This window comes from Dromaius novaehollandiae, chromosome Z (assembly GCF_036370855.1).
Source record: "Dromaius novaehollandiae isolate bDroNov1 chromosome Z, bDroNov1.hap1, whole genome shotgun sequence".
Taxonomy (NCBI): Eukaryota; Metazoa; Chordata; class Aves; order Casuariiformes; family Dromaiidae; genus Dromaius; species Dromaius novaehollandiae.
Genome location: NC_088132.1, coordinates 85,314,352 through 85,336,951, shown reverse-complemented (window position 1 = coordinate 85,336,951; position 22,600 = coordinate 85,314,352). Strand labels below are relative to the sequence as shown.

The window sequence follows — 22,600 nt, the reverse complement described above, 5'->3', positions numbered from 1 at the left end:
AAGTCTGTGACATCACTGAGTTCAGGCCTTCGACTTGATTCCTAGGAAATGAGTTCCCCTCTGTCCTAGACCTACAACGATTGGCATTTGTTCCTGTGTACCAGTTTCTCACCGGCCTGTTTGACAGTGGTTGGTAGATGGATACAAAAGTCTCCCAACTGTCACTTTCCAGGATTAGTATCCAAAGATTGAATGGTCTGCATATATTGAACCATCTTATTGTTTTAGCACATTGACAGGGTCATATTGCTGCATTTATTGAAATTCTATTTCTATTAGTAGATAGAGTGAGCATCTCTCCTTGAATTTGAAAATCATAGCTAAAAAAAAAATTAGTTTTATCAGAAATCTCCAAACAAATATCCAGGGAGAGAAATAAAAGTATTAAAAATTATTCCACAGAGTCATTACCTATTATTCTCACTGTTTAAAAAAAAATTATATATATATATACATACATACATATATACATACATACATATATACATACATACATATATACATACATACATACATACATACACACACACACACACACACACACATATAGGTATATATTCTGCACCAACTATTACCTCTTTTTCCTGTTTGAACCACTGGTAATGCACAAATGGGTGTCCCATTGCCCAGCAACACAGCTTGACGACCTGGCCAGGGAGCACTGCTTGAGAGTCTGGCTGCACAACAATCTTTATACCTTAAAAAAGGATTTACACATAGGAAAGTTTATTAATAAATACACCTCAACAATTTAAGTTTGCATTTAAATTGTCCTCTGAACAAAGAAAGTTTCTGTCATTCAATCCACTTGAAAATAATCAGTTTGGTTGTACTAGACTTGCACAGTTACAATTAGTTATATAACTTTAGGATACGCCATTCCCTCTTGCTCCCTATTCACTAAAGCAAGTGGTATTTCCAATGGCGTACGTTCCTTCTGGAAAAAGTATTCACAGTTTTTAAGACTTTGCTAATTCCCAAGGATTTCTTTGAGGTTTTTAAGATATGAGAGAAGGCCTAGCCTGAGGGAAGGTTCAGACGAGTAAGAGCTAGTTTAACTAGCCGCCTTTTCTACTACTGCTCAGGCAATCCTATCAGTTAACACTGGTTACAGCTTCATGCCTTTGACTTCCATAAAACACAGAGCTAGGGTTTTCTTTTGCCAATCTGCAAGATAAAATTTTCCACTTCAGATTTTAACTGCCAGGAAATACCATGAGCTACATGTTGACATCAATCTGATAATGATCCAGTTGTTTTTTTAACCAGGATCATTCCAGAGATCTAGTTACAGCATGACCCCCAAAACAGATCCACTGGCATGACCAAGGTCATGGTGGGGGGGGGGGGGGGGGAGTCAACTTTGGAACAGAAAGTTTAATCTTGATTTGCTGCCAAAGAAAGCATATATGGACCTAAGACCCAGGCGTCCAACAACGCTGAACTGATAAACCACCAGAAATCATTACCTTAAAGTAGTACTTGCTATGGATAGTAAAATACATTTAACAACCCTAGTGGGACCACATGCACTACTACTAATTGCTACCAATAATACGAGCAACAGAAAAAGCACAGAAATAACAAACATTACAGAGGCACTTCATCACCTTTTCACTACTCTCTAAAATCAGGAATCAGATGCAACATAGGTACTCATACTAAAGATTTTGTTTTGTTTGGATTCAGTCCGATTTCCCTGTTGCAGGAGAAAGTAGGTTCCTTTGTCACAGTTTAATGAATGCACGCTGCAGGAGCTGAGAGCGTAGTTTGATTCAGAAGCAGCATTGAAGACTGGGCAGGAGAGGGAACTTACAGACTAATATAGAGTAAGACAGAAGCTCTGTGCAAAAATAGCTGCAAAGAGATCGCAAACATCCTGGTAACAAGACTCAAGGTTATCATTTGCTCTGACCCTTTTTACTACACTCTGCCAGGAGTTTTCTTGTTGTCTGCTTTTTCTCCTCATTCAGTTTAATAGCTAAGTACATACATCAAAACTTTGTCCTATTGGAGAAAGTACGAGGAGAGAAACTGTATTTGTAATGATTTGGTCAACAGGTTGAAACCTGGGCAGAAACAGGTCTGGTCACCAGATTGAAACAGAGATTACATGACACCGGGAAATCACAGCGTTTGTCTAGCAGGAAGGGGGCTGTTCCACCTTCCTCCACACACAGTCTCACTCTGACATAGCTGACCACGCAGGCAGCTACCCCAGGTAGCTATGGCACTTGAGAATTTCCTGTCTTATTCTAAAATAGTTTTCCCTCCATACTCAAACCCTGCAGATTGCTACCTCAGTTCCTCATTTAACACTTCCTCCAATGCTTTTTTGAGATAAAGGGGGCATGTTAAATACAGTTTTTGAGCATCACTATGACCTAACATTAACCAAGACAAACAGGAAGTATATTACTTCAACTTAAATAGATGCACGGGGAAGAAAAATTAAGATTTGCTCATTCCAAAAGACTTCCACTTTTATGTTTTAATCTCTCCTGATTTGCATCACTAACATCTCTTATAAGAAAGTAGCTGAGAAAAACAAATTCTCTGAAAAATTAGTATCTTGTACTCCACAGAGGTTTACAACCAAGTTCTAAGAAAACATGATTCAGAATTTCTTTAACGTTTCATTTGTTTTCCTGCCAGATTTCTATAAAGTCACTTTGAAGTCATTCATTTAGCATCGTACAGCTACTTCCTGCAAGCATCACAGAATTTAATAGGATAAAAAGAAAACTTTCTGGCTCAATTTTCAGAATGATGAGAAAGATACGCTAATGCTTCTTCAATTTTCCTTGGAATATGAATGCACAAGGTTTATCCTCAAGGACAGGGAACTGACATTTCATGGCTACCAGACTTTCTTACATGCAGCATAAATTAAGTACTCAGTACTTAACTATAACCCAACTGTTATCTTCTTAGCTTACACATGAGTAAAAATATTTAACCATTTCTGAGAAACCAGCCTTAATTACTGACATTCAGATTGGAGTGCCTAAACTGCTGCAATAAGAGAACTGTCTAGGGAAAGGAAATACCTTGTTGCTTGTTTCAACCAGCACAACTCAGTGAGGTTGCACAAGGACTAGACTAACACCACAAACTGCGTATTAAGCCTTTTTCCTTCTTAGCTTGGGAGGAAGGTCTTTGCATTTCAATCATTTCCAGTGGGTTCACAACATGACAAGATTAAAAAAAAATAAATAAATAAAAAAAGAAGAAGAAAGGACAGAAAGGTGATCCAAGGAGCAGGATGTCTAGGTTTTCTAATTACCAAACAGGAGAATTTTAAGAATTATTAGCATTACTATTTTGTGTGTTTGGTTAGAGGAAGGAGCTCTTCTATGGAGTTAATCCAGTGCAACAGGCAAGTCTGTAAGCTTTGAGACACAAATAATTTCTGGGACTCTACAACTCTCTCCCCAAGATCCTTTGGGATGCTGCAAAACAAAGCCATGTCTCAGCTTGTAACAATGCATCTGTGATACAAAGGCTCTGAAGTAGTATCCCTGTCAAAACAGACAGCTCAACAGCATTAAAACTGTACACACATTACCCTGCACACTCAGAGGCTCAATGTTTTTAGCACAATGTTCCTACCTGCAGTAGTATATAGTGCAGGATAGCACATTATCGCACATTCCTTCACCCCAAGTCTCACTCCTACAAGCAAAATCCACCTGCACTGACATAACACCAATTCTCCTTTTCTCCCCAGTCTACAGTGGTGCATTTCAGCTAGGCTAAATTATCACGTAGCTCAACTGCCTCATTCAACACCATGGTATATCTAGTACACTAAGAAGCAGAAGCCTTAGCTAGATGAGACAGTTGCAGAACACTGCTATAGCAGTTTACTTGAAAAATTCCAGGGTTGTTTTAGCAATTGTTCTCAGCCTGTGGCTTCTGTTTTCATGCCATCCAAAGAAAAGGAGGACAGCTACGAGTATGGCAGATAGCTTGCTAATCTCATTCCCACTTCTCATCTGAAGGAAAGCTTTTGTAACTTCTGAATAGACTGAATTTCACCATATCCTGCAGAAGGAGGACATAAAAAAAAGGGGGGGGGGGGGCAGACTGTATACTATGGTAGGAAACAGCTTCAGATGCTACTGCATTTCTAAAAGCTTTCTGACTCCGGGGCACGTCTGCAGGATACCCATGTGCATTTAGCTGTCACACATGCTGTTTCTATAGCAATTATTCATATGCCTAAGTCAGTGTTTACATTTTCAGTCACTGAAAGAGTGAAATCCTCCCTCCTTGCTTCTTTTCCCTCTTTCTCGAAACCCTAACAAAGTCAACCTGCATACATCCCTAAGCAGCCTTCCGCAGGTTCAGGGTTGTTATCAGATTGACAGCTCAAGCACTTTGAAAGATTGGTTTTTTTTAATTATCTAAAATAAGCTGCAGGTAAGGCAACAAAAAAACCCAACCATTTTTCATATCTTGTCTCATTCAGCTAACAGCAGCTAATGGATTGAAAACAGCTTTTGAGACAGACCATATAAGCTTGGTTTCCCAGCAGGAACAAAACTAACACTCCCACTGGATCATGCTGCTGTGAAGAATGAGGTCAGTTATGCTAGAGTGGTACAAAACTGCTTTCATAACTGTGCCTGCAACTCTCCAAGTTAAACCTGTAGAGAAATGTGAGGCAAGGAGGACTTTAAAGCCCACAGCAATTTGCAACAGACACTGCTATACCATTTATCAGTTCTAAAGCAGATACTTTCCTAACGGAATTGACTTAAAACACTTAATTGCCATACTGAATGCTTATGCCTTTGTACACGGCACTAAGACACCTTTCAGCATAGCAGTTCTGCAGTTGTAGTCATGGTACTAGCAAAAAGCAAAAATCTGCTTGTAAAAACCTAGACCAAGAGAAGCCTAAAACATTGCTGTTATCCTCTCAGAGCTGATTTAGGCATGCTGCAGGGTAACTACGCTGCACCATAGCTACTGTCCATTTCTTCTAAAACAGCATTATAGCTCTGATAAAAAAAGTTTTAACTTATATTTAGTTCTCATTTCAATAGCTTGTGACACATCAGGTTACATAAACTAACAATATCTGGTGCAGGTTATATAAACTAAAAATATGTGGCCCAACACTTCCAGAACACATTACAGGTGGTAATGGGAGCTCATTTGTACTTACCAGTTAAGGACAAGAAGTACAAGACTAACCCATACCTTTGTGACTATTATGGTATATCCGTATTTGCAGATTCCCAAGTTCAGAACTCGGTATCACCAAGTACTGAACAAATTGTGAAGTTCACCAAGGTTGGGTTTTTTTTGACTCCTTATTAACCATACTGAAAGCTTTGGAAAGTTTGCTATTTACATAGAAGCAATGGACATAATTTAAAGATTAGTGCCCATTGTTTTAGACAAATAAGACAAATTCTGCACAGAGTTCACAATCTGCATATAATCCAGGACAAAAAAAAAAAAAAAAAGATAACGGAATAAACAGGGAAGATGTGGATTTGTAGGATAAAAAACAGTTGGAAGGATGGAAGAACTTTAGGCAAAAGCCTAAGTTTGTGGCTCATTTGCTCAATAATGAAAACTAAAAATTGTTCTTCACAGCAGTTCTCAAAGAAGAACCTGAAAAACTACACCATACTTCCTGAAATGGATAGACATCCTCTGTGTATCAGACACTAAACACACCTGAGGGACAAGCTATAATCTTAAGTACTTAAGCAACAGGTGAAGATGAAGCTTAGTAACACCAGTTTTTGGTGTTATGCTGGAAAGCATTAAGAGCTAGAATCAGCAAAGAGGGCCAGAAAGGATTAAAAGCTATGTATATCCCAGCACCATTCTTCAAAGTTGAAAAATGAGCCTTTCAAGACCCAATATGCCTGGAAGACAACTGCACTGTGATTGCCAGACTTCAGGAAGATGGAATTTTGATTTAACGCCTGATGAATGCATTAATGCTACAGGGTGCAGGGCAAAGAAGACAACTCACGGTGCAGTAGGAGCCCCAGGGAACAAAGTCAAGAAGCACACTCACTCTCAGTTACCTTGATATATGTGAGGGACAGAAACACAGAACCTCAGTATTTTATGTGCCTGTACCCAAGGGCCATACTCTTCAATCCAGTATACATCCATGCTGCCACAAGAAGGGGCAGTCTTGTCCCTAGCTACCCAGCTCATGACGCTACTCTCGCACCAGCGCTACCACTCACAGTAGTAGTATTCACCACCCAGCCAGATGAATCTGAATGGGGAAAGGACCCCTCCTGTCATTGGCTTAATTCGGGTCAGATTAGAGTTACCATTTTGGGCCCTCAGATCATACACTGTTTTCAATTGCCCTAATACACACCAATGAATCATATGAATCATATGAATCACAAGAGTTTGAACAATAGAAGGGTTTTTAATCACTGAAGAAAATTCACACACTTCACTGCTTCCTATGTAAAACATACAGTTGCTGTGAAAGCACAAATCAGAACTGACCTGAAAGACTGAGACATTGGAGAGCCTCTGTATGCTCCAAGGCCTGCAAGAACTCCACCAGTTCCACCACAGTACAACCCCTATCACCCAGCAGCTTCAGGAGACTCCAGCTCGGACTTCCTTCTGGCTCCAGCACTTTGAGGGAACATTGTTCTAAATCCAGAGAGCTACAAAGTAACATGACAAGGACATGGCATAGGCCTTTTTAATACATTTTTCTCACAAAGCAGCTGGGTTAAAAAACAGTTGTAGAAAACAATATATATATATATATATATATATATACACAGAGAGAGAGAGAGAGAGAGAGAGAGAGAGAGAGAGAGAGAGAGAGAGAGAGAGAGAGAGAGAGAGCGCGCACGCTGGGAAATTCCTAGCTAATTTGGGAATACTTGTACTTCTTTCAAGTTTTAGAAATCCAGAGGTTATACAGTGGCACCTCCACAGACAGAAAGCAGTATTGGTGAACTGTGTACTACAAAACGAGTTATGCAAGTACCTAACCATTCTGACCAAACGTATTGAGAAGTCTTCTACACTTCACTTTTCAAAGTCTCAGCAGGAAAACTGAGTACAGCACCTTTCATTTTCACACGCCTACTTCGGAAGCGGTGAAGAATGAGTCAGGATCTAACATGAAGGCCCAGGTAGATTTCGATTTTCAGTATGGGTGTGCACATAAGCCACTGCTGCAGCTTATCTATATATGTAACCACACATATTTACTGCTGCAGTTAACTGCTCCAATAAATTCATCACCAGATATAAGTTTTCACACTTTTAAACTTTGTTTTTAAGACTTCATGCCCTCTCAAATCACAGCAGATTAAAACAAAGTTTTTGGATAGTATTCTAACACAGATAATAAGGGGATAAACAGAGTTATGAAAAGGGAATGCAAGTTTATGTATTACCACTAAAAAGACTGATTGACATTTCTTTCATTAAATCACAATGCCACAGAAATCTGGAGGCAAGACATTTGCCTGTATCTAGGGCCAAGCAGACCTCCAGATACCACACAATTTCATAGTATTTTACTGGATAATACAGAGACAGAAATATCGCCACAGGCCTCACAAAGGGGTCATATTATAGTTCAAGCTCCTTGTATTTAGAAATACAATCATGACAGAGGAAGGACGTATCTTAATAATGTACATTCAGTGCTGCATCTGAAATGACTCATTTGTTTGAGATACTACCCTTTAAACAAAAACTGGAAGGTCCACAGAAAATTAACATGAACAGGAAGGTGTCTAGAGAACATGACAAAAAAGGAAAAAGTTCAAGAAAATGAAGAAAATGCTTAATATAGGCAAGATGAACTGGTGACTCCAGTGAAAGGTGATCGAACATTTTCCACGTTCTCTGGGACAGCCTAGGACGAACAGGTGGCTAAACAAGAACCAAGGAAAGTCAGTCAGGTACCGGGGCACACTTTGCAACGATAAAGGCTGAGGAGCAAAAAGCACACCGCTGCTTCACGGGAAGCCTTCACGTGGGGCTAAGCGAACACCTCCTAGAGAAGGTCTCAGTACAGGCGCTCTGACTAGGGCACCCTCCTTCCCATGAACCCGCATTTCACTTTCACAGAGGAAAGGAGCACGGCCAACGGGAGCTGGTAGCTCACGCTAGCTGTTGTTCAGCGACGGCACAACCGCAGCGCCCAGCTGCTGGTCTCAAGCATAACGGAACCGATGAGCAAAGACAGATCCGCGTCTGCTTCATCTTTGCTGCTACGTTCCTCGGTTTCAGCATCGCCACTGCTCGTCCGCAACGCGCCCCAGAGAGCGGCGCAGGAGAGGGCCCCGGACAGGCCCCTGGGAGTGGGGCTGGGCACTGCCACCCTGCCCCACGCCTCAGTGCTCGCCCCACAAACCTGCCCTGGGGCCCCTCTGCGGCAGGAGCCCCCCGGGGCTGGCCCTGCCCTCCCGGGACCCCCCGGGGCCCTCCTCCAGGGAGACCCTGCCATCCATGGAGCCCCTCTGCCCCCCAGGGCTCTTCCTGCCCCCTCAGGGAGCCCCTCCACCCCCCAGGGCTCCCCCTGCACCTTCGGGAGCCCCTCTGCCCTCTCAGGGAGCTCCTCTGCCCCACACAGAGCCCCTCTGCCTGCCCCATGGAGCCCTCTACGCATTTGGGAGCCCCTCCACCCCCCCACGACTCCCCCTGCCCCTCGGTGAGCCCCTCCGCCCCACACAGAGCCCCTCTGCCTGCCCCACGGAGCCCCCTACACATTTCGGAGCCCCTCTGCCCCCCCCCCTCCGCTCCCCCTGCCCCTCAGCGAGCCCCTCCGTCCCTCACGGCTCCCCCTGCCCCCCCCCATGACTCCTCCTGCCCCTCACAGAGTCCCTCCCTCTCGGCCCCCCCGCGAGCCCCCTCAGGGAGCCCCTCCGCCCCTCCCCCCCCGCGAGCCCCCTCAGGGCGCCCCTCCGCCCCTCCCCCCCGGCCCCCCCGCGAGCCCCCTCAGGGCGCCCCTCCGCCCCTCCCCCCCCCGCGAGCCCCCTCAGGGCGCCCCTCCCCCCCGGCCCCCCCGCGAGCCCCCTCAGGGCGCCCCTCCAACGGCTCCCCCCCCGCGAGCCCCCTCAGGGCGCCCCTCCGCCCCTCCCCCCCCCCGCGAGCCCCCTCAGGGCGCCCCTCCCCCCCAGCCCCCCCGCGAGCCCCCTCAGGGCGCCCCTCCAACGGCTCCCCCCGGCAGCCCCTCCCCCCGGCAGCCTCCCGCCCCGCGCGGGGTCCCGTCGCGCCCCCTCCCCCCCCCGCGGCCCCCTCTCACCTCAGGCGGACGCGGCCGTGGCTGCCCGCGCGCTGCGCCAGCTCCCGCCAGCCCTTGCCGGGCGCCGCGCGGTCCAGCAGCTCGCTGAGCCTCCGCAGCAGCGGCTCGGCCAGGCGGCTGACGGGGAGCGACCCCGCCGCGCTCCGCGCCGGCCCCGACATCGCCCCGCGCTGCTCGGGGCGGCGCCGCGGCCCGGAAGGACGCGCCGGGCGCAGCCGCGACGCCGGAGCCCGCCCCGCCGCCGGCCCTCCCCGCCCCCGCGGCCCCGGAGGCGCGGGCGGCCCGGGAGCTGCTGGCAGGTGAAGCGGCCGCTCAGGCCGGGGCCGCCATGGGGGAGGCGCTGCCCGCCCGGGGGCCTGTCCTGGCCTTTCCGCCTCAAAACCCGCCCGTGGCAGCGCTGCGCGGGTGCCAGTTGCCTCCTCTGGTTTAAGTCCTGTGCGAGCCGCAGATGTGACTCGGCGGAGAAAGCCGAAAGGTAGCATCTCTCTGGTTTTCTGAAAAAGATGGCGCAGTTTCCTTCACACGATACATGGTTGTTTCTTCAGACTCATTCATCGTGCAGAGAGCGGTGGGTTTTCACCCCGTTGAGGCTGCTGCAGAGGCTGGGCCTGTAGTTTGTGCAAACTATATATAAGTTTGCTTTTCTTCTGTCGTTAGGCTGATTCTTACAGTACTACCCGCCAGGTTAGGTCACACCTGATAAAGCTCTGGTCCTGCACCACTTTCAGCTGCTTTGGCATGAAGGTACAGTCCAGACAGCCGTAGCGCGCTCAAGGCCATGGCAGTGCCGTTAACCAGGAGTCTCCTTCTCCCAGGTTGGGTCCACAACCAGCCTCTGCGCGGTGAGGTGGTGTGGGTGAGGTGGCGGGTTTGGCTTCCCCATGACACCTCGTTATCCACCGCTGGCAGTGACTTAGCTGCCCGGGAGACGGGGCAGGTGCCTTTCACCCACCTCAGCCTGTAGTCATACGCTTGTTGGGCGTCCTCCCAAAGTGTCAGTCGAGTTAATTGCCTCAGGTTGAAGGGGTCTGGAGTTAATTGCCTCAGGTTGAAGGGGTCTGGTGATTACTTTGACCGTTAGGCTGTTAGATAAAAGATATCCCTGCTGCTATTCCTCAATGAAGGTAGTTGTAGTGGCTGCATTTTTTGCTGATCTCACCAGTTTTATAGCCCTTGGATGAGGTCCAGCAAACACTGAGAAGTACTCTGTAGTCTCTGATAAGCAGAGATTCAGCTGGGCTTTCAGAAGAATAGTCAAGAGTAAACTTGGCACAGAACTGAATTGTTGTAGTCATTGCTAAAAGCTCACGATCCACCTTTGGTTTCCTCAGCCTACTTGTTGGGGATAATTGTGCAGATTTTCTCAGTGTTAGCAGAACTTCTGTGTGCTTAACTTTAAGCAAGTAAGAAACTCCAAACATGCCTGGCAAAGGAGTTGAGCACACTTAAGTATGCTCTTTAAAAAACAACCCAGTGCTTTATTAAGAAAACCTAAAGCCAACGTTTCCTCTCTATCAAGCCCGTGAGGAAATTCCCGTGGACTTCTATGGAAGTAGGATATACCCCGTCATCCCTGCCAGCTCTCGCTATCGCTCTCCCTGGCTGAGAGTTTCCCAGGAAGAACCATCTGCTGCGTGTAATGAAATAGTCTCTCTTAAAAGACAAACTGTTCTGTGGTCAGACTCACTATGCTAAGGTCACACAGCAAAATAGCACTGAAACTTTCGGCTAGCTTCTTAGCTCTGAAACAAAATGCATAAATTAAATGTCTTTTGCCTTGTAACGCAGGATCGAACCGCAGGCCTGGCCCACTTCTAGAACTTAAAGAGAGAACAGCAAAGGGTAAGTGCACGTGCTTATGGTTTCAGAGGTCAAATTGTTTATACTTTTAAAATTACTTGGCTGCTTATTCCTTCTATGTGCCAATAGAATGCATGGTCGTAAAAGAGAAATGAAAAGGTGTAAGTTACTTTTTCTTAATGTACTACATGTTTATAGTGATTTTTACTGTTTATGTAACAGGAAATGTGTTTTGTTATTTGTTTCTGCTATTTAGTCATTTTCGCTTATCTTGATAAATTCTGTTAACATGTTTTTAGAATGTTTCTGAAATTACAACATAGGTGATATTTCTACTAAGTTTCAATAACACAAACAGAATTGCAAAAGCCATTTGAAAGCAAGCTCCCTTCTTCTCTAAAAAATGTGTAAATGATACTAGGTATCCAGAGATACTCAGTTTGTTCTTTCTAAATATGTATTATGTTGCATAATAGTCAAAATTCCCTCCATTCCTCAAAAAAATCTGGTCATTTAGTAGCATGTAGACGATTATGAAGCTAGATGCACGAATTGCTTATGCTGACTGTGTCAGATACTGTACTTGACAGAAGTTAAAAATAGATTAAGATAGATCAGTGTTAAGAGTTGCGCTGTGATTGCTTATTTTAATTACTCTATTTTAATCTCTTCATTAGAAGCACAGCCAGTCATTTATTCTCCTTAGGTGTAACCAATGAATCATAGCTGTGGTGATTTCTTTATACTGTAGTGCTGTTTACCATGGGCACTGCAGTAGAGCAAGAAGCTTCAAAAAGCCTCCAACACCAGAAAATGAGGAACCACAGTGTCTCACAGTGTATCAGTCAAGGACATATTTTCCAGACACCTGCTTTTTGAACAGCTGAAGCTTCACTGATGTTTTTCTTATCTGAACCTTGTTAATACAATAGATATACAATAACTGTTTCAAATAAAGCATTTTGTTAGTTTGATTTCTGGCATTACAGGCTTTTGACAAGTATTCTACAGCAAGTGTTTGATCTGATCACAGTGTCTTCACGGATTTATAGAAGAGTGATATGATTGTAGTTATTTGTATACCAGCATTAGGCATTCCAGTTAGAAATACTGAGTCAGACAGATCTACTGTGAGATATAGAAACACATAGAAAACACAGTCCTTGTAAATCCTTGTGTGCATGGGTCCTCACTACTCATAAGCCATCAAATATCAGACTCTACAGTAAACACACTGCTATATAAATACTTACCATGACCCTGCTATGAATAGAGTTCACAAAGTTAGAAGTGAATTCTAGAATTCCAGTTTTTGTTGTCTGGGAGATTTTAACTTGTCTATGTTTTGTTTTGTTTTGGAAAAAGGAAAATGTTAAACTTGTGAAATTTGCTACAACGTGAAAAATCTCCATTGATAGATGCCTCGGATGAGGAAGTGAAAAAATGCCTGTGTTCCCAAATGCAAAACACTTGGCAGGCTGAAACAGGAGGTGGATGGAATTACGGCATTTATTACAGGAATGTTGTAGAAGGCTATACAGACGCCTTACTTTTTGTAAGAAAGTTAAGACACAGATTTGAGAAATGTTGCCGGAGATAGTGTAAAGGGAACTAGTATTAACTTTGGAACATGATTGCGTTTAAGTAGGAGACTTATATTTCACGGATGAATGGGCAACAAGGCGGGTATTGTACATGCAGTGTCGTAGCTGGTCCTTCTGGAAAGGAAGTGTAAGGCTATTTGAGTGATTAGGCTTACGACATCTCTGTATCTCCGCCACCCAACAGTCGGGATCATAAAAATGTGAGCTTTGTTAACAGTGGTATTTCGTGTTATGGTACATTTCCTACTGCAAGTTATTTGCTATTGCAAGTTATTGTAAAAACTATTTAAGTTATTTCTCCTGCCTTTCAGTTCTTATATGCATATGCTAGGAATCATCATGACTGATGAAAATTAATTCACTTTCTGTCTGTTGGATATGGCTTGTAATGCCTATTCTTGAAGAGTACAGTCATTTATTGACAAAAATGCATATAAAGCCTTGTTTCCATGAGCACTGTAGAAATCAATAATCACAGTCACAAGCCTTCTTGTGGTCAGCATTTCACCCCAAACTTTCCTCTGTTTATGTCTAGACTCAAGAGCCCTTGCATTCCTCAGTGTTCCCTGAAGTACTCATCCATTGATCATGCGACTGAGATCCTGGCCAGACTGTGGCCAGCTTCCTTTCTGTCCTACAGGCTTGTATTTTTTTCTGTGGCAAATATGGGGTAAGGGAAGAATGGTGTGCATGCAGCACTCCTTCCAGCGTGGTGCCAGCACGAGGCTGGGGCTTCGATGGAGATGGGAAGTTCTGCCTTGTGCCGCAGTTTAGACATTGCCCCTTTTAGATTTTTCTTGGGATCGTGCTACTAGTGTTTCAGTGGTTTGGAGATTCATTTCTGCTTTTGGGTTTTTTTTTTTCTGTTCTGCTTTTGCCGCCTTCTCTCACTTAAATCAATGTGATATTTATAAAATCTCTGTCCACACCAGCGAGATTTCTGACTGGATCTGCGTGGTATATGATCATTTCCATTCACCATAAAGTATTGGTTTTGGTTATTAGTGTTTTGGTTGGGGGTTTTTTCATGTTCATCCTCAGTGAATCTGGTTATATCTACCAGCTTTGTTTGTGGTTAAACTACCTGGAAATATAACATCTCTAAAAAGGAAGGTATGAAAATGTGTATAGTATGCCCAGGCAGGTGGAGGAGGAGCCATGGATACATGTAAGGTTTAGTAGGATAATCTAGGAGATTACAGTTGTTTTTTCAGATGGTCAGCTCCAGGTCCCAATGTTTCACCTTTGGGGTATGGATGAGAGTAGGGAACTACGGAGGCACTTTGGAAGTTGGGCATCTCGGGCTGCCAAGTTTCTCAGGATAAACAACGAAGCACACGCAACTGCTCTGCTGTCTTTATAAATGAGGTCTGTCTGATGGAGAAGGGTTAACAGAGAGGACAAGCAGACTGTGTTATGTATGCCTCCACATCCCCCTCATATGCACATATGTGCACAGGAGAAAGGTTATGTTTCCCATATGTTAGAGTTTTTCCCCAAGCTTATTGGTACAAGTGGAGTTCTGTTTTCCTATCACAGTGATTACACTCAGCGCTGCTCTCTCTTTCTAGCTCTAAACTCCTACCAAAAACAACAAAAAAGAATAACAAAAAAGCAGTAAAGCACTTCCCAAGGCAGCGGCTGATCCTGATCTGGGAGGAGGTCCTTCGGCCCTGTGGATGCAGGTTGGGACTATGCTCTTGCCATAACTAGTTCCCAAAAGGCAGGTGCCTAGGTGATCCGAATCCTGCCTGTGGAAGGGAGCTGGGATGGGGCGGCCTGCTAATGCTGGCATTGCCGGGCTGCCTGCAACCAGGGCGGCCTTCGCTCGGCTCTTCCTCGTTCCACAGGTTCCCGTGCTTGCTCATGGACAACTGCCAGAGCCTGGACCTCTGGGGCAGGTGAGATGTATCCTACGGCTCCAGGCTGTATGGAGATTTTGATAAAAGAGACAAGCTACTGCTGTTCCATGCCATTTATGGTCTTTGTATTTGGTGATTATTTTAAGAAATTACTCAGACACTTCTTAGAACATTAGTTGCAGACTCTTCAAATGAGAGTGACAGTTCTGGTTGTTCACTGTGGAGGAAAACAGAAAAATGTTTCAGAGGTTTTACCATTTCGTAAAAATGTTTCTTTATGCCAAGTAGCACAGTGACAGGTTTGCACTTAGAGTTTTCTCTTTGTTCATTCATGGCCATGCAGATGGTGCTGGGGAGAATTTCAAATAGTGTAAATACAGCTGTTATGGGGGCATCAGGAACAGGGTTTCTGATACCCAGTTCTGTTCTTTATTTGCATAGTAGTGTTTATTGTTAATCACTCTGGCAAAGTGGACTGCTCCATGAAGAGAAGCTTCTTGGTTTTGCTCTTAAAACCAGATCTAGTATTCTGTCATAAATGATATTTAAATAAAAGCTACATTTAAAAAATACTAAATAAATGAAAAAAACCTTTTTTTCAAAGAAAGGATCTAAGATTAGAAATTGAATTTCCTATGGTCCTAGATCGTTATTCCATCTGGGAAGACTCTTAAGAGATTAGAGACCTCATAGAAGGCCCAAAGAAATTGAAGGGAGTTTCACCAGTGTCAATGACAGTGACATTGGCTTGGATTAGACCCTAAAAGATGCCTGTATACATTGTCAGTGGGGTACAAAAATAACCATAGCATTCCCTTCAGACAGTACTGTTGGTTTGTTCCTCTGTCCGTGTAACGTTTATCTTCCTCCAGGGCTCTGCATATCATTTATGATATGCTTTCCTGGTACTACAGTTTAGTGACACATCTTTCATCAAACCTTGTTTTAAAACATACTTCTTCCATCACGTTTATCAGATTTAAAATGGTCTTTGTAATATTAAGAGAAATAATAACATCCAACAGGTCTATAAATGCTAATCTGCTCAAGTCGCCTTGTTTTACAGGATGGATTTTGTTTTACAGGATGGATTTTGTTTTACAGGACGGATTTTAATCCAGAACCTGTAATGTAACTGACTTCACCATGAAAAATTTTACTTGTGGTCAATTTGGCATGTGTTTATCATTATAAACTCTGTCTCTGTAAAGCATGCCTGTCTGAATAGTTTCTTTGAAGCCAGGAGAATTCTCCCCAGGGTAGAGTTAAAACATCTGCTTTGGGTCTGGGCCTAAAACCAGGTTACTCAAGAGAGAGACTTTGGATCAAAGTGGTGCTGTAGAGTCACCTGCTGCCTTTTTTGTTTTGATTATAAACTGCTGATGTATGGACTGGCAATTTGCATCTACTCTTACTGTTACTAGAAAAATAACTGTAATTCTTGGCACTTCATTAAGTAAATATGCAAAAAAGGCAGCAAACACTTGAGTCGGGTCTTTTGATTGCTGTCAAGAAGAAACCTGTCTATTTCATTTTGCAGTATTAACTTTTGACCCAGAGATAGAGTATGTATTGAGTAATATATTTTGATTTGACGTAATTATAAATGTAGTCATCCAAATAAATTATAATTATGCTTGGATGTACCCAAATAAATATAATTATCCAAATAGTGCTTCTTCCTAGGTAAGATGAAATAAATAAATCACTGAGACATTATTTACATGCAACATTCTATTAATAAGTAAATGTCCATTGATAATGAAAGAATAATTGAGTGGAAGTATTATTGACTTAGGGCTGGACTCTACAATGGTTTTATGTGCAGCTTAAAATAGTCTTTCATTATATACAAAATAAAAGCACTTTACCCATGATGTTTCATAATTGTTCATGTATTATTTAATATTTCATTCAAATTTGCTTCAAAAAGTTTCAGTAGAAATTATATGAAATGGATTTTTCTGCAAAATTTCATTGTGACAGCTCACCAATTTTTTGTCTCTTCTGCCTTCCTAGAAGACCTTTCATACACGTTTAGATGATAGACTGAGAATTGTTAAACAGTTTCATTCTGGTACTCTGGCATCAACTTTCTGTGCAACTGCGAGCAAATCACACAATGTCTTAATTCCTTGTTCGTATAACTGGAATAATTAAACGTCTCTACTCCTCTCTTCAGTTTGTATATGTTCTCTAACTGTACATTTGTAGGAGAGAGCTCTACTAGAGTACAAATAATAATAAAGCCTGTACCTTGCAAAAAATATTTTCTATGTATACAGAAAATAGTAGGCAGATTAATTTGAGTAGATCTTTTGTTTATTTTGGAAAACAACACTTATATAGTTACAGAATTAACAAACAGAACAGACAGTTCTTTCTGTTGTATAAATTCTCTGTTTCAGAGAGTCATTATTCATTAGGTGCCTCAGAATAGCACAGATGCAACAAAGCATATACATTTTAGGCCTAAGCAATTTCATATTTTTTCTTTACAGTATTTGTCATCTTACAAAATGATAGAGGAAGAAAGAAAACAGCTGTATAGAAATAGCAGACAGTAGAACAGGTAAAGTGGTTGGATTTCGTATTTTCAGAATTGCATGGCGCAGAATTCAGGTAGACCCGGATATATTTCTGAGAAGCTCACCTTACTCTTTGTCTGCTTTGATTTCCCAGTTTGTACCAGAAAATGATGACATGAGATTTGCCTCTCAGATATCTGGTAATCATCCTAGCTGATTCGACTAATAATCTTTGACCTAAAGCACTAAGAATGCTATTATCTTTGCATATAACTGACAGCTGCATTTGATTTTGGAAGATACTACTTCTCAGATGTTCTGTTTCAGAGGGATATGCATGGAACTGTTTGGCGATCTATACTTTCTTAACAAAATCTACTGTGTAATACCTGAGTAGGCAGTTGTGGTAGGATGAATATACAGATTATTAGCAAGCTTAGAGCCAGGACAAGCACATGGCAATTGCAAGCATGTTATTTAGGTACCTATCCATTTTTTTCATATTTTCAGATATCCCAGACCCAGTGTGAAATTGGTACAAGGAGGCCAAAATATTAGTGAACTGAAGGATATTTCTTAATATAAAACACTGGAGGATTATCAGTTTCATTCCTTCCATGTGTTTAGCTAAGATAATCTTTCGTGTGGGCTAATGCAGCTTCTTTTCTCCCACTCCTTTGCGCTGTTGTGGGTGTAAAGAAGGGCATTTATAGAAAACATACAGCCATATGGAGGTATTTATGCAGTCACATGGTGGTTTTTAATGTAGCTAGACAATGCTTTGGTTGTCAAAATATGTTTACATAGATTATTTGTACTGCAGTACTATACAAGAGTTACGCATAGATCAGGTGCCCATTGTGCCAGGCAGCATGTGAATACCCAGAATGGTGCCCAGTTCATAGAGCTGGTATCCTAAAGATAAGGAAAGGGACAATGCACAGATGTAGAATGACAGGTCTTGTGAAAGAGGGGGAGGAGCATGTGCATCTGAAAGATAGGAATAAATCCTATTGAAAAAGGGTGTGGGCTGAGTAGGACTGCACAAAACAGAGTGATTACATGAGGCCTAGATAGAAAACAAGAGAAAAAAACTTCGGAGAGGAAGTAAAGAGGGCACTGCTTCCATTGGCTCAAGAGGAACTGAGCCTTACAGACTCCAATTTCCCCCTAAACTTATAAAACTTATAAGCTTCCAGTAAAAATAACTTGAGTGAAAGTCAAATTGCTTGCAAAGGAAGATTTTCATTTTGGAAATAACTAAAAAAAAGTAGGAAAAAAGAGTGATGCAAGAGAGGAAAATTAATTGACGCTGTATAGGTTTAACCAAATTTGTATATTTTTGTCAGTGAAAAAATTTTTTGTCAACATTAGGATTAAGCCCACAGTTCCCACTGAAATCAACAGAAGCGGCTTTGGGTCCAAAACCATCTCTCAAATTGCTACTTTTAAAAACAGTTAAAACATCATTCCTTCCATGTTAAAAGGTATGTTTTTTAAAAAATATTTTAGTTGTAATTGGAATAAATGATCAACAATTGAAAAATTCTAAATTTTCTAAATAAATTTCAAATTGGAACAAGTTGACATAATAAATATGTTTACAGATTACTAAAGAAACAAAATAGGCACCTTTCTTTCCAGTGCCAGTTCCTGTTAAAACCTGGTAGTATTGATTTCTCCTATGTGGTTCTGCTTCACTTTCTTCCAATAATTAGTAGCTACCTAATTTGGCAAGTAGCCTCACCAGTTTCCAGAGCAAGACTTGAGACAAGCAGCCAGAACGCCCTTATGCATTTGAAGTTCTCTGCTCTCGTCATGTTTTGACCAAGTATTCTGTGCCTGGTATATTAGCAAATTGAGTTTCATTTTCAGTCTGTTAGTCAATAACCAATGATAAATTATCATGATCATCCCTCCTCAGTGAATTTCATTATGCATTTTCTCTCACAAGTTTTTTTCAGGAACTGAGAGTGTGTTATGGTAACAGTTCTTTTCCCAGTTTCAGTCTAAATTTAGTAATTGAAATTGTGATTATATCTAATATCTTCCATTTTCTCCTCAAATTTAAAAAAAACATGTCTTTTGATCTTGGGTGGGAAAAGCGTTTTTATTGCGGTTTTCCTCATGGAAAATAATTTTGCTTTAATTTCCATTGTTAAATCTGGCAAAATCCACATCAATCTAATCTAATTTTCATATCAAGAGATCTGACAGCTCTTTTTCCCCTTGATGTCAAAATGCAGCTGAACTAAGATAATGATAACTGTATAGGACAATTGCTTTGGTAAAGCGTATTCATGAGTTCAGTCTGCATTAAAAAAATGTTGCCAAGGCTCTTTTCAGCTGGTAAAATTACCATGCTTTTTAAATAACTTAAACCCTCCAAAAAGAGAAAAGATGCATCTAATTTTCTGAAAAGCAATGATAAAAGCAGATTTGAAAGAATGCAACAGGAACATTAGATAAATAAGTATTAAGAGGAGATGGGTGAATGCTGGGGTGTAATTCCATGGCACCATATGAAATTGGATGAGGAAAAGATTAATCTTTACTGCGCCATTTTTCCTGTTACACATTTATACTTCATGGAGTTGAAATGGGAAGGAAAACATGGTCATAGATCTGGAAGGCTGAAGACAGTGGAATCTGATGCCTTTTTTCTCTAGGCTCTTGTTGCAGCCATGGTTTAGATTGTTGTTTGAAGGCCTACATGAAACAAGTGTAGAGTATTGAGCCAAAGTCCAGTGGGCAGGTGTCCACTTTGTTAAAAAACACCGCAATATGCACTAATTGTTCTTGTCACCTTCAGCAGGGAAGTCCGTAGTCTGATGGATTTTGGAATAGACTGCTTTTCGGGCTCAGAGGTGGAAGTCTGAGGGAGCTTGCACACCAGCTTTCTGCCCAGTATGGCCCGTGTGGAAAACCTGAAACCTGCCATATGTCAGCAGCACTGTGTACAGCAGTGCGTGTTTTCCCCTCTTGCTCCCCTGCTGCACAGCATCTCTAGCCAAGCCACTGTGACCAGGCTGACTTCCACTACTTTGAAGTTGTTTTGTCTTTCTCTTTGCCTGGCAACTTCCCAGCTACTGCTCCACGCTAACAGATCCCTTTTTGGCAGCTTTGACTCACTCTTCAAATCATTCTTTCCTGTTGGCCTTCACTTCCCTGTATGTTGGATCTTTGTCAATTTATTCCAAGACTAAACTGACAAAACATGTCACCTCCTTGTTACCATTTCACTACCTCCTCCCACACCCCCTTCTTCCCTCTATCACGAATGCAGATCTCATCTGCTCTCCTCCAATCGCTTCATATACTCTAGAAGCCCCGTTCTGACTCATCTTGTCTTTCAGGAGTTGCCGGATCCAGTAGCCTGAGAGAGGCGAGGCTGCCGCAGCTCCCTGCTCTCAGGCAGGAGATCCCTGGTCTCCCCAGCTGCCGGCACCTGGGCATGTGACCCCCCAAGGCCTGCAGTCCCACTGGAACTGCTGGTGCAGATCCCCCCTATACACACACAGGCATGCGTGCACGTGCTCAGACACGCACACAACGGATTGTCCCGTGACTGGCTCTTGAATCCTTTGGTCTTCAGTTGCCTCATGCGCACATACATAATCTCATCCACACAAATTCAGCTACCGTCGCTATGCTGACATCTCACAGATTCACTTTTTAGCTCCAGAGTTACCTGCTTCAGACCGAACTAAAGCCTGAACAGATCTCTCTGACATGGTTTTTTGACTGTTGAACTCCAAATGGCTAAAACAGAACTAATCCCTCACTGGACACTTTTCCCTTGCTTCCTTAGTTTCTGTGGGAAACATTCTGCCGTTCCACCTGCTACTCAATCTTGTAACCTATGCAATGTCTTTGACTTTGATCCCTGTGTAAATCCTCTTACTAAAGCTCTACTTGTGCTTTGTTTTTTTCCCACAACGTCTAAACATACAGAAAAACTTTAATGGTGACTTAAAATCTGCAGTTTTGATGACCGCGGTATTCTTCTCTGTAGTCTTGACAAAAGCGTTCTTAATGTGTTCCTGCTCATGAGCTGTTAATGGTCTGATAGCAATCGTTTCCTAGCGTATCGCTTTGGTCACGTCTTTGCACAGAGTCACAGAACAGGTAAGTTTGGAAGGGATCTCTGGAGACCATCTAGTCCAACCCTCTGCTCAAAGCAGAGTCAAGCACAGCAGGTTGCTCTGGGCTGTGCCCGGTTGGGATTTGAGTATGTCCAAGAACGGAGACCCAGTCTCTCAAACTTCTCTCTCTCCCTGACCAGTTTCCTTTCATTTCTGCGTCAAAGGTGAACTACCTGTCTTGCTCTTAAAGCTCTGTCATGGTCAGTGATCCTTCTAGCTGTCACCTTTTAGTCAGTAGCTAGTGGGGTGCCTAAAGCCTCTGATAAGCCAATAATGCAGCTGTCACTGCCCGGCAGGTAATATTTCAGTGCCTTTATGATTTCTTTAATGCTTCTCTTCAGATCTGGAAGCAGCTTTTCACAGACATTCAGATCCCTCATCGATATCTTCCTTCGCAGTCAGGCCTACAAATATGAAGGGTCAAGCTGCCACTTTGCTAGGACTACTCTCTCTCACAACAGCTAGTGTTATCTCATTTATTATTTCCTTGTATTCTCCTCATTCGTCTACCCATTTGTGGTCTTGTATCAGATTGCAAGGTGTCTGGGGCAGGGACCGTCTTTTAATTTGTGTTTGAAGAATACTAGCACAGCAGAACACTGGTCCGTGTTAGCAATCAATACTGTTAAAAAAAAGTGAGTCTAGGGAAGAGGACATATGTTCTGAGTCACAAAGCTGTAATGATATTTGACTCAGCTTTGTAAAATTTAGAAAACCAAAAGCTGTCAAGTTGTCAAGGTGCTTTTGATTTCAACCAGCAATGCTGTGTTGTGAGCTAAATGAGGTGGGCAATTCTGCTCTGTTCAGGTTCTCATTTAAGTCTCTCTCCATGGTCTCCTGCCCCCCCCCCCCATAGTGTTTTACCCTCCTCGTGTGTTGTATGTGGTGTATTCAGCTCCCCTCCTTCCCATTAAAAGAACAGAGCCTCCAGCCTTTTTGGAGTGTGGGATGTTGGGGATTTTAACATTTCAGATAAATACCTAAATCTCTAGCTGGCCTTTTCCCAGCTTTACGCCCTGCTTTGTGCTCATCTGGGTCTGTGGAACACTCAAAAAGAATGTGTTATATACAGATCTGGATAAAATTAAACTTAGCTTTATAAAAATTGCTTCGAATTCCTACAGTATTTACTAGGGCATTAAGTGCCTTTTGATCAGTTTTAGAAATGTGCTACAGAAACTATTAGCTTCTCTATAACATCATCAAAGAATCTGCAGAACAGTCAGTGCTCTGTTAAGTACTTTAAGGGCTTTTTCCATAAGGAGCGTACTGGTTCCCTTGCGTAAAGGCAGCCGTGTGGAAAAGGCGCTTGTGTCAGGGTTTGTCCCAAGGAAATGAAAATACCCCAGCTGCTTTGTGCTGTTTGCATGAGGCAGACTCCAGACAG

At 42.7% G+C, this 22,600-nt stretch overlaps 2 protein-coding genes across 4 annotated transcripts in view; one reads left to right on the top strand and one right to left on the bottom strand.

The window, feature by feature from the left end:
* Positions 1-9,493, bottom strand: part of LOC135324928 (mucosa-associated lymphoid tissue lymphoma translocation protein 1-like) — a 43,219-nt gene extending 33,726 nt beyond the window's left edge. For both annotated transcript variants that reach the window (XM_064502033.1, XM_064502034.1), the window contains exons 1-3: positions 9,275-9,493; positions 6,502-6,668; positions 576-697 (exon numbers count right to left, since the gene is read on the bottom strand). In XM_064502033.1, the coding sequence (XP_064358103.1) occupies positions 576-697; positions 6,502-6,668; positions 9,275-9,435 (450 nt within the window). In that variant the 5' untranslated portion in view covers positions 9,436-9,493. The remainder of the gene's footprint in view (positions 1-575; positions 698-6,501; positions 6,669-9,274) is intronic.
* LOC135324927 (alpha-protein kinase 2-like) overlaps positions 9,494-22,600 on the top strand; it is a 62,604-nt gene continuing 49,497 nt past the window's right edge. The window contains exons 1-3 of one of the 2 annotated variants that reach the window (XM_064502031.1): positions 9,494-9,749; positions 11,063-11,116; positions 17,042-17,112. The gene's annotated coding sequence lies outside the window, so the exon portion shown is untranslated. The remainder of the gene's footprint in view (positions 9,750-11,062; positions 11,117-17,041; positions 17,113-22,600) is intronic. The other variant, XM_064502032.1, reaches the window with a different exon arrangement.